At 40.7% G+C, this 12,154-nt stretch overlaps 2 protein-coding genes across 3 annotated transcripts; both read left to right on the top strand.

Annotated features, from left to right (window-relative positions):
• The first annotated feature begins 3,061 nt into the window (after nucleotides 1-3,061).
• On the top strand, nucleotides 3,062-5,253 carry LOC130137134 (cationic amino acid transporter 5-like). Its single transcript, XM_056307897.1, has one exon. It carries the CDS (start codon nucleotides 3,190-3,192, stop codon nucleotides 4,993-4,995), a length of 1,806 nt encoding a protein of 601 aa, XP_056163872.1. The 5' UTR covers nucleotides 3,062-3,189; the 3' UTR covers nucleotides 4,996-5,253.
• A 1,920-nt stretch (nucleotides 5,254-7,173) lies between these two features.
• LOC115692104 (uncharacterized) lies at nucleotides 7,174-11,156 on the top strand. Of its 2 annotated transcripts, none has more exons than XM_056307894.1 (6): nucleotides 7,174-7,341; nucleotides 7,917-8,289; nucleotides 8,425-8,531; nucleotides 9,104-9,614; nucleotides 10,163-10,281; nucleotides 10,461-11,156. In XM_056307894.1, the coding sequence occupies exons 2-6, from the start codon at nucleotides 8,044-8,046 to the stop codon at nucleotides 10,660-10,662; spliced, it is 1,185 nt and encodes a 394-aa protein (XP_056163869.1). In that variant the 5' UTR covers nucleotides 7,174-7,341; nucleotides 7,917-8,043; the 3' UTR covers nucleotides 10,663-11,156. The 2 variants fall into 2 exon arrangements, with proteins under 2 accessions (XP_056163869.1, XP_056163868.1); XM_056307893.1 differs by having other exon boundaries at nucleotides 7,176-7,341; nucleotides 7,982-8,289.
• Nucleotides 11,157-12,154: the final 998 nt, after the last annotated feature.

Raw genomic sequence — 12,154 nt, forward strand, 5'->3', positions numbered from 1 at the left:
TAGCTGCCACTTGGAATGATTCACTAAGTTTCATTCCCTCAGCAAATATGTCGTTCAGAATTATTTGCAATTCCTGGACTTGATTCATGACAAATTTAGAATCCACCATCTTGAAATCCAAGAATTTGGCAACCACAAATTTCTTGGTGCCCGCGTCCTCAGTTTTGTATTTCTTTTCTAAGGACTCCCATAACTGTTTAGTAGTTTTAATGTTACAATAAACATTGTATAGAGAATTTACCAAACAGTTAAGGATATAGTTTTGGCATAGAAAGTCCCCATGCTTTCAAGCCTCCAACTCCCCAAGCGTCGTGACATTTTGCTCATTTTGGCTAATTATCGAGCACATCTCCGATAAGTATTTGATCAGATTCAACGTGGTCAAATAGAAGAATCTTCTTCTGCCACTGCTTAAAGCCTGCACCGGCGAATTTCTCCGGTTTCTCATTCGGTGTTACTGGAGATGGTACCATCAAATTAGGCTAAGCTTGTTGAACCATTTCTCCAGGAATTGAACCATACGCCATTTGGCCTGTACTGTTGTGAAAAACAGTCCCGGGTATGTCAGTTAAACGACTTGCACCCATATCACCATAAATGATTTCAGCCTGAAGGCTCGTCGCTTTGCTACCACAACACTAGGCCACGAGGTCTGAACCTCACCAGTTAAAACGACCATAGGAACGTCTCCAGAAACATTTTGGATATCATTGGGTACTTGATTGTTATCAGCCATCTCGATTTTCTGATAAAAACAACAAACAGTAAGCTAATCGCCTTAAGATTGTTGGAAAAAAATAGAAGAACAAATTATGTAACACTGTTTGTTGTAACCAGAATAAATTTGAGAAAGTGATAATAAAAGTAAAACAGGAGGTGAGGTACGACTAGCCGAATCTCTCTAAGGCGATTAGTTTCTGCCAACGGTGCTAAGCAGCTTCACGAACTATGCTTCCTAAGATACAACACCTCGAACCTGTTTGTATTAGCACTATACGAGCAGGACTCTATCGAACACTTATTGAAACCGGCACACTTGAGGAATGTTGTTGAAGAGAAAACTCAAGAGACGCTGTAGATGTACTTCGAGGAATTCTTTCTCTATGTCTACTTTGAACTCAGAAGACACATTTATTTATAGACGAGAGAAAATAACGGTTACATGTGCACTTATGTTGAGCCATCAACACATAACGGTTAAACGTGCACTAATGTTGAGCCATGAACACATAACGGTTACACGTGTACTAATGTTGGGCCATTAACTCATAATGGTTACAACACTTATCAACAATCACAGCAACTACAAAAGGCTGCACCGATAAGTTGCTCCGGTCCCTTCTCTTCATCACTTTGGTTTATTTAGTCTTTGACTGGGAAGAACCATGGCACTCTGTTATTATCCTTTTTTGGCATATTTACACAAATGATTTCTCTATTTTGGCTCAACATGCAATGTCGTTCTTGAACTTTTAATTTGTTCATTGTGTTTCCTAAATTTTTTGTAAATGTTCAATTTAATCCCTAAACTATATAAAAATATCCATTACTTCAAGTTAACGGAATTACTAATTTGACTTCCAATCTGGTAAGTTTGAACGGTGGTAAAAAAAATTAACGTTACACGTGGGTTATCCATGTAAGATATTTAACTCAAATAAGGATATACAAATTCACTTCATCAAATAACATGGATAATCATTTTTTCAAATTAAACAATTTAAAAGGACTATTATAAATTCACTTGTAACATATTTTTTATCTACCGTTTAAACGTACCAGATTAGAAGTCAAATCAATATATTCCGTTAACTCGAATTAATGAAAGAACAACGTTGAATATTTTTATATATTCTAGGGATTAAATTGAGCATGTATAAAAAGTTCAAGGATCATATTGAACAAATTAAAAGTTTAGGAATGACATTGCACATTGGGCTAAAGTTAATGAATCATTTATGTTATTTTTCCCTCTTTTTTTCCTACTACAAAAACTACATACGGAGAATGAAGATGATATTGTTTAGATCCACTGTCGTGAGCTAATGGGGGAGCTGGGAAGGAATTTAAGAAGTAGATGATTGATTTTGTTTTGGTCGAATAGATGAATTGATTGATGAAGTGGACATGAGACTTTCGTTCTGCGAATACAGTGGGGTAACGCCGAGGACTTCTGACTTTTTCAAGGTCGTGGGCCAGAAAGTCTGCGCAATGGGACAAACATGTCCTGATCAAAGAGGCGCGCACAGCTATCAGCTGATATCACTCCTCTCTGACTGATTTTCCCAAAAGCCAAGCTTCTTGGGATTAATGGTCACGTGGGAGGAAAAATTTGCCCAACACCAGCACAAGAAGTCGCCTCGACAAAAATGAGTCTTAAGTCTCTGTCACCAAGAGTTTTATATCTTTTTAGACCATTTCAGAATCCTGGATGGCCCCGTAATCTTGCCAAAGGCCATGGTTATCAATTGAGTAGACCGAAAGTCACAAATCTTTTGTATGGTATTACATTTAGTCCCAATTTGAATAGATGAAAATGGTGACACGATACTATTTTTAAAGATAAAATTGGTTCCATGTGCCTTTTTTTAAATGATGCCACATCGGCTTTTTTAGCGAGTAAGCGACCAAAGAAACTCAAATGAAAAAAGTTAAAGGGACTTAAATAAGTGATCGAAAAGTTATGATATCATATTGAGCGCAGTACATGCAATCGAGTAGGAATTATCTTTTTGCGAGACTACACCGTGGGAGGGAAACACAAAAGGGGAAGCATAACAACTCGTTTGTTGCAAGTTTATGAAGCTGTCTCTACCCTCTAGTTGTAACCGAGGCAATCTAGTAGCAAGGATCTTTTACGAGAGGATAAGAGCATCACGCATTATAATATCCAAGGACATGGACAGTTCACAAGGCAACACAGAAAAGTCCTGTGGCTGTGAGTCCACCATCACTTACCTATGAAACAAGCATCCAAAACTGTCCCACTTCGAAAGACTGCGACCTCTTGCCAAGCTTTGTACAAGACGGTAAAAAAGGATGGGCCATGAATTGGAGGGGGTAAAGAGTGGTGTCAGACATTTGAGCGTGTCTTCTCCTACAAATATCACATGTCCATCGGGTAATGGCGAATAGAGCTTCCAACTAGTATTTCAAACTTCCATCTCAGTTTCTCTATTCAGTGAAACCATGAATAGTTTCAATGAAGAATCAACAAATGATCAGGTTGGACAGAGAAGTTACTGGAGATGGAGCAAGCAAGATTTCTTCCCAGAAGAATCCTTCAAAAATTGGGGAACCTATAGATCTGCCTTGTCGCAAATTTGTTTCCGGCTGAAGGATAGGATCAAAGGCAGGTCGGAAGATGTTGTCGAGCTGGAGGAGCTCAGGAAACGGAGCGAGAACGACATGAAACGTTGCCTAAACTGGTGGGATCTCACTTGGGTTGGATTGGGAGGTCACATCGGAGCAGGCATTTTTGTGCTCACTGGCCAAGAAGCTCATAAACATGCCGGACCAGCCATTGTCCTGTCGTATGTCGTAGCGGGTGCATCTGCAATGCTTTCAGTCTTCTGCTACACGGAATTTGCAGTAGAAATCCCCGTGGCAGGTGGATCTTTTGCTTACTTGAGGGTAGAACTAGGTGATTTCGTTGCATTCCTAGCGGCAGGGAACATACTCCTGGAAACCGTTGTTGGGACTGCAGCAGTTGCCAGGGCTTGGACTTCCTACTTCACAAACTTACTGAACCGTCCCTCCAACTCGTTGCGCATTCATACGAGTCTTCAAAACGGTTACAATCTCCTGGACCCGATCGCCGTTGCTGTTCTGTTTATTACTGCCACAATTGCAATGATCAGCACAAGGCAGGCTTCGCGCATCAATTGGATAGCATCTGTGATCAACACCGTGGCAATTCTTTTCATCATAATTGCAGGATTCATTCATGCAGACACTTCTAATTTAACACCTTTTATGCCTTACGGGCCTAAAGGGATCTTCCAAGCAGCGGCTGTTGTATATTTTGGGTATACTGGATTCGATACTATATCGAACATGGCTGAGGAAACAAAGAACCCCTCGAAAGATATACCGATAGGACTGCTCGTATCTATGTCGATCATCACGGTGACATACTGCTTGATGGCTCTTGCGCTTAGCATGATGCAGAAGTACACTGAATTAGACGAAAATGCAGCCTACTCTGTGGCTTTTCAAAGCGTGGGAATGAGGTGGGCGAAGTATCTGGTAGATCTTGGAGCTCTGAAGGGCATGACAACCGTTCTTATTATTGGGGCCCTTGGCCAAGCACGTTACACCACTCATATTGCGCGAGCCCACATGATCCCGCCGTGGTTTGCCCTTGTCCACCCGAAAACTAGAACTCCCATCAACGCAACTCTTCTGATTACCATTTCAAGTGCTCTCATCGCTTTCTTCTCAGGCCTGGACATACTTGCAAGCTTGTTATCTGTAAGCACGCTATTCATTTTCGCAATGATGGCAGTCGCTGTTCTTGTGAGGAGATACTATGTACGAGATAAAACACCTCGACAGAACCTGCCGAAGCTGGTTGCTTTCTTGCTGATAATTGTAGCATCCTCTATAGGAACTTCAGCTTACTGGGGATTGAACCCAAATGGCTGGATTGGGTATTGCGTAACTGTACCACTTTGGTTCTTGGGCACTTTAGGGATTTACAAGTTCTTGCCACAGCAGAGAACGCCAAAAGCTTGGGGAGTTCCTCTCGTCCCATGGCTTCCATCATTGTCTATAGCAACAAATGTGTTTCTAATGAGTTCATCGGGTTCTGCAGCTTTCCTACGATTTGTAATATGCACCATAGTAATGCTCATTTACTATATTCTCTTTGGGCTCCATGCAACCTATGATATGGCACATCAGCCACAGCAACCCGAGGCAAAACCTCAGCAGGCGGACATTGAAGACGAAGGCCAAAGCAACACGAGGGAGGCACATGTTTCTTTCCCTTAAAAGTCTCACACTTTTCGAGCTCTAAATATCTATCGGCCATTTGGGCGCACAAACAAATCAGGAAGAGACTTCAGCAAGTTTTAGATAGATCATAGCAAGAATCTGTCTCTTCCTTGCCAGAAGCAATAGAGTTAATAGTGTTTCTGCCATTTAATCTCCATAGCCTTACATGCTTTCATTATGCAGCTGCCTCTTGAGCAAAATTTCTTCAGTCGGTGAGAAGCTTCTCTGCATTCATTTCACCGAGAATACCCGAAATCAGTGCCAAGAGACGTGTTCCAGTAGAACACAAACTTTGACTCAGACGATCGATCTCACAAGAGTTATCGTAGATAGCTATTGACCTTCTATACACATTTTGTCATACTAGAAGAACCACAATGCACAATAACAACTGTTACATTCTACCATCACTCCAGCAAGTTCTGGCTTTTACTGATGCTTTAGGAATTTCCGACTGCTACATCAAATCACTCAGCACCCCGACACTTGACTAAGATGCATTTCCACTGGTTTCTTGTTCCTTCTGATGCATGCAAACCAACATGCCAGGTAAACACGGAACGAATCCAAAAGCTTCCAATTCGATTCGAGAGGGACTTGTATTGTACACTGAGATTTCTCTTGCTTCTTTTGTTGGACTACATGCCCACTGGCTCCTGAAGTGGTTTTCGTAACTGATGAAAGCAGGGCACTTGACTTGGAATTACAAGAGATGTATCTCATACTTTGGATTAGTAACCACACGTTTCTTGTAACCACACGAGACAATCAACATTTGCAATCCAGCTGAGATCGTGACGCGTGCCCACAATCGATTCGGAAGGTTGAAAGTAAGAGTTTAACCCAATCGCAGTTTCCCAAGGCAGAGAGGTACCGGCACTCTAGAGTCCATGGTTGCATCGCACCAGGCAAACTGATTAACGAAGGCTGATTTTAATGGTACAAAGTCATACAGACAAAGCAAAGCGGTGGCTCAAATGCTATTCAATGACACGTCCCGTTTAATTCGCCAGAACACATTCATTACAAAATGGGGAAGGAAAAAGAGAGCTAAGATTAACGGAACATATTCATCCAATGTGAGCATCCCAGTTTTATTTGCTGCGCTTCACAGCACGGTCTCCCTTGGCCCTTCTTGGTCGGTCCCTTCCCGCGGCGCTTCAGCAAATGTAGATGAGCAACAATCATACCCTCAAAAATGACGAATAAAACAATCTCCTAGGGTAATTTCGATTCGATTTGCTCTCGTTGTTCTTCGCGATGGAAGAAGCACTTCTCATCGCATGTTCTAATTCCGTGATTGAGTATGAGCAACGGGGTTAGAGCCGGATGAATAAAACTGCAATCAAACAGTTTTATAGGTACAAATAAAGTAACAAAAGGTGAAACAAAGTTGCTTGGCATTTCCAGTGAATCTAGAAACAAACTCGCTTGTCCCGCGTGCGAAAATTATCAAAAAGGTCCTAAATTTATAATTGTACCAATTAAGTTGGAAATTTTTTTTTTGTGCCAATTGAGTCCTAAATATTTTGCATTTATGCTAATTCAATCTATCTGGTCAATTTTGGCCGGCCGGCATTGACGTGGCATGATCAGCGATGGACGTGCGGCGCTGACGTAGACAATTTTTGATAATATTTTAATTGATTTTTTATTTATTTTTCCTTCCTTCTTCCTTACGCCGATTGCTGGATCAAGGCGACTGGCCAGAGGCGAGGACCGGTGAGACGAGCTCGACCTTGCCTGCCCATGGTGACGTCGACCACGCCCAACCACTGGTGAGGTGTGCCCTCACCCGACAGTAAGCTCCTACTAGATTCGGCGAGAGCGAACCTCACCAGTGGCTGGGCGAGGCGATGAGGTAGCAACCTCGCCGAGGTGCCAGTGACTTGACCGGCCATCGCCGACACCCTACCGGCGATGGGGCAGTAGCCACTCCATCTATATGTTTTTTAAAGCCTTTAAATTTTTTAATTTAATTTAACTAAATTTTAGGTTAAAATCCTTTTAATAACCTTTGATCAGCCATTATTTAGCTAGTCGGCGAGGTCAAACTCTTATTTGAAATTGCCACGACCACTTCAAGCTTTTTTTTTTTCAAACAAGATCCATTTCGGGTCCTTTTATAAGAAAATGATGATACTTCATGTGTTTATTTGAAATTTTCCCATATTATTTTTGTTTATGTGAATGCTCTATGTTTTAGTGCGCATTTTTCCCAAGCCAAATACAACCTGAACAGAACAGAAACCCTTTCTAATTCTCACCCCAGTTCAACCTCTGCTCTCTTGCCACTCTGCTCGTCTCTCCGTAGCCTAAACCCCTCGCCGCTGCCATCACCAGGTTTATCGTCTCTCTCTGTCTCTCAAGTCTCAAGCCCTTTAGGTTCTTTCTTTCTCCGGTTGTTCGGTGTTTACGTGGGAGCATCTTCTGGGCTTGTTCAAGAAAGGGTTTTTATTTCGTTTCCTTGAAATGGTTTCTAGAATTTCTTTTGCTTAAAGCTCTTCAAATACTTGCATTAATCAGGAGAAATGTGAGTTCAATGGGTCATAACATTTAGTTTGTGTGATCTCTTGTTGTTAACTGTTAGAACTTGTTGGGGGAAAACAAATAAAGGTTTCACTGGATGCAAGATTGACCCACATTGAGAATGAGAACCAATTGGAAATTAATTTGCATATGTGAACCCAATTTCCAGGTCAATTGGTCATGTTTGCGAGACAACGGGCCTTGTAATTAGCTCGTCAAGTCATGGGATAAGATGTTTATTTATGTGAAATTGGCTCAATTTTGTCCAGTGGCAGTTCCTCATCAAAGGTTTTACATCCACACCTGTACACTCAATCATGTAGCATCTCCCATGGGTGGTAATCCTTTTACAGTAATGGAGAACGGACATGTTGTTTTCTTTCTATCAGTTGTCCGAGATTTGTTACCTGATGAGGGTAATAATGGATCATGGTGAACTTCACAATCTTCACAGGCCAATATAAGACATTGAGGAACTTGTCTGCACCATAGGCGTGGTATTGGTCATTCCAGGAGATGGGGAAGCGAGAGAAGAAGCAGAGACACCAAAGACACCCTCGCAGAGAAGCCTCTCATTATCTTGAAGGAGGAGAGGATAGTTTCAGTTACGAAAACTTGCCCTCAGCTTCGAAGCCTCCTCTTTCCGATGAAGAGGATGAGGAAGAGGAGGTGGAGGAGGAAGAACAAGAGCAAGAACATGACAGCCGAAGTCCATCACTAGACATTCCATCAAAATTCCTCCTCTACCAACAATCTGTCCAGGTCTGCGGTTCTTCGACTCTGTCTAGTTTCAATTTCTTCCTGAGAAAAGATTTATGCATAAAATTGAATTCCTTCTAACAATTTCGTGCTCGTAGAACTGTAATGAGTTTTCCTTGTATTTCTCTTTGAATGCAGTCGCCCAAAGGAGATATAAGCTATTTGCAGAAATTTTTTCTCATGTATGTTGGTGGAAGGCAGCCCCTCCATCTTCAAGAAGATTTTTGTGGGACTGCTCTTCTTAGGTATATTAAACACTTTTGGTCACTCTAGTCATCCTTGATGACCAAGTTATATAAATTCACCAGAAAATAATACAATCAATATTGAATGCATCCTAGTTTCCTTAAAATCAGAGTATTAGAAACTAATTGCGATTGGATGTTCAATAAAGTATATGTTCACTGACATCACTTATTCAAACTGGACTGCTGTTCTTGATCCTTCTTTTATTGTGCCTGTAATTTTGTTTGCTTCTGCAATTTGGTGACTTGGTTATGGAGACGTCTTCGTATCTTGGTGAAAGAAATAGGTTCGTGTTGGTCATTTAATTGCTTACTCTTAAATCAATTTGCAGTTTGTTTTTGAATGTGAATTATGGAGAACTTTGATTCTTCTTCGGATATTTGAAAAATGTTCCATCTCATGCACATTAAATTTATGAATGATATCAAAGAACGATCCGGAAAACCGAAACTTTGATTGGCACATCTCTTTGATCATCTGGTCAGTTAGTAGACTGATGATGTTTCCCTTATTGCTTGATTAGTGTTGCATTTGTATCGACCAACATTTCATTCTTTTGTGCATTTGACAGCACAGAGTGGCTCCGAAATGACCCAAGGCGCACTGCTGTGGGGTTGGATTTAGACCTCGAGGCATTAAATTGGTGTATGGAGAACAACGTAAATGCCATTGGAGCTGACAGTTACTCAAGAATTTCCCTTTTTCATGGAAATGTTCTTCAACCTTGTGAGGCCAAGCTTGTCAATTTTGAGCCTGGAGATTGCATAAGAACTATTAGACTAGATCCAAGTGAAGAGGGTCCAAGAATTGACGATCAACAATCCAGTTTGCAAGTTGATTCTATAAGCCCTCCGCATATGATGCCTTTGAATATAAGTTCTAAACAACTCCCTGGGAGGGACATAGTATGCGCTTTCAACTACAGCTGTTGCTGCCTCCATAAACGTAAAGACCTGGTTATGTATTTCAAGCATGTTTTAGGTTTCTTGTCCAGAAGAGGAGGTATATTTGTTATGGATTTGTACGGTGGCACATCATCGGAGCAAAAGTTAAGGCTTCAAAGGAGATTTGCCAATTTCAAGGTACACATATTGCATTTCTTCATGGAGTAACTTGTTTGACAGAAGAGTATGCTCAGGATTACAATCGATTACTTGATCTGTGTAATGAGTTATCATCTTTATGAATACCATTTGAGTTCTCCACCGGTATCTAAATAAGACTTGTACAAAATGCGAAAGAGGTGTGTAGTCTTAATTTTCCTAGGGTATTAAAATCTAGCTCTAGATAAGCATGTCGGATAAAGGAGATGCATATGTCACTAGAATACAGTCATTCTCCTATTTTCTGGAATTGAATCTCTCTCTCTCTCTCTCTCTTCTTCTTCTTCTTCTTCTTCTTCGATGAATCATGTAGCACCCTTTTCGTTGTTTTGAGTGTGTTGAAAACCATTGGTACTGTGGAAAAGAAAAAGGGTTCATAGCACAAGTGATGGGAGCTAGAATTATATTGGATGAGCTTACTTTTTGCTGGTAGATGTGTTCTACTTCTTTGGTAATGATGGGGGAAGTACAAATTGATGATGCTTTGAACCGACTGTTGATTGAAATGCTCTAATTAAAATGTGCAGTACGTGTGGGAGCAAGCTGAATTCGACATGATTGAGCGGAAAACAAGGATTAGCCTCCACTTTCATCTTCAAAAGCCACAGAAGAAGCTGCCTCATGCCTTTTCATACAGCTGGAGACTGTAAGGGTTTCTTTTAAGCTAGATTTCCTCCACTTATTAAGTATCTCTATATCTTTGAAGTGGGGCAACCCTGAAATGTTTTTTAATATAATGAAGTGTCATGCATATGCTTTTCAATTTATGAAACTAGTTTTTAGTGAAGTTTGGAAGATATAATAGCCAGTCTCGCATCACTGCAGGTGGTCGTTACCTGAAATTAAAGACTGTCTAGAAGAGGCTGGCTTTCAGTCTGTCCATTTTTGGATTAGGCAGATGCCTGACTCTGAAAATATTAAGAGTGTAGAGGGATTTGGCATTGGAAAGGACGTGAAGTATGAAGAGGTTAAGAGCTTTGAACAACAAGATTCGTGGAATGCGTATATTGTAGGTGTTGCAAAGTGATTGTGATGATGGAACTATTCACCAAATGTTGCTTCAATCCCCCTGCAACTGAAGAATCAAACCTTCACCTCAAGCAGGTAAGATTCATGTTTGTGTCTTGAAACTTTGTTTAGACTCGTTTCTCTTCTTTCACCTTTTGTTTTGTCACTCATGACCCTAGTTTCCTTGACCATGCTAATTATCAAATTGAAAATTTGGAGTCTGGGAAGACCACTTAAAATGTACTATATGGTATTGGTCCACCATGAGGGCTTCACCAAGGACATGTGCTCTTGGGGGTCAAAGACCGCTCCCACAGGTCAGCAACTGAGCAAGGAGATGACGCATCACTTCTAGACGAGTTCTTATACTCTTATGTAGCTCCACCGTTTAAGAAAAATCGGCATCCTGAGGGCCAGAGCATGAGGTATGCTGCTGCTGAAAAGTATGATTTTTGTGTCTGTTTATGTAGCCAAGATTGGATATTTTCACAATGCGACAAACTGTTTCTCTAATGGTAGAATGCCCTTCAATGGATGTTCTTCTGGAAATGTATTGAGGCCGTGGTGCATAAGCTTAGAGAGCAGATGGAAGTCTCGGAGTCGTCTAATTGAAGTTGTGTGTGATGTTTGTGAAACCTCCATCCTGTCAAGACTCCTAAACACTTGGTCGTGCATTGTGGCAATTTTCATCTTAAAAAAAAGAAGGAAAAACCCAACTCGAGCACGCATCCCTGTCTTTTTGTTGAATTACTCAGTTTTCTTTTTGCAGCTTCTGCTGCTTAAAACTTCTGGTCCTAAATGGCAACTTGCAGCTGAAGAAGCCATGGTAACGAAGCACTAACCTGTATTTCTCGTCCACATTCCTCGGCCCTCCTCATCTTCTTCAGTTTCAACGGCCCTTTTCAGAGCCATAACTACTCGAGCTGCATGATCATGCTATATCTGCAGTAGTTTAACTGTAATAGTGTAACAGGACTCATGTACCGATGCAAAAAATAACCTCTAGGTCAATTTACTAGTTTTATAGCTACGGATCAGAGCAAAACGAGCCTTCTGATTTGTTTGCGTACAGAGTATAACCTGTTATTATTTATCCTTTTTTATATAATAAAACCAGAACCTGTTATTATTCATCGAAAACAAGGAAAAGTCTGCTTTTATTGTTAATGCATAGTAATCCAATATCAAATTACAGGATTGAAACATCATTGCCTACAACGAGCGGATTCAATTCTAGTCCATGAGAGGATTAATGGGCCGGGCTCTGTAAATTGAGAAATTTCTTTTGTCGGTATATATATATACATAGAGAGAGAGAGAAGCCATTACATTGAAATAGAGACGAAGACTATTACATTGAAATACATTCTTGGCTCTTCCTTGCGATCCAAGTACAAAATTTGGTAACTTGATTGACATACGACGAGGACTATTTCGTTAAAATTCAACATAACACAATGCAAAACGTTTATCCGTAAACTAATACAATTATCTAAAATGTGTTTTTCTAA

The sequence above is a fragment of the Syzygium oleosum genome, unplaced genomic scaffold (assembly GCF_021117445.2).
Source record: "Syzygium oleosum isolate NSW1041296 unplaced genomic scaffold, Sole_v2.1 Sole_v2.61, whole genome shotgun sequence".
Classification (NCBI taxonomy): domain Eukaryota; kingdom Viridiplantae; phylum Streptophyta; class Magnoliopsida; order Myrtales; family Myrtaceae; genus Syzygium; species Syzygium oleosum.

Excerpts from the sequence above, each read along its gene's own strand:
- LOC130137134 (XM_056307897.1), top strand. The coding sequence starts at position 3,190 with ATGAATAGTTTCAATGAAGAATCAACAAATGATCAGGTTGGACAGAGA.
- LOC115692104 (XM_056307894.1), top strand. The coding sequence starts at position 8,044 with ATGGGGAAGCGAGAGAAGAAGCAGAGACACCAAAGACACCCTCGCAGA. Across the intron at positions 8,290-8,424 it reads TCTACCAACAATCTGTCCAG|TCGCCCAAAGGAGATATAAG; the intron begins GTCTGCGGTTCT and ends CTTTGAATGCAG. Across the intron at positions 10,282-10,460 it reads TTTTCATACAGCTGGAGACT|GTGGTCGTTACCTGAAATTA; the intron begins GTAAGGGTTTCT and ends GCATCACTGCAG.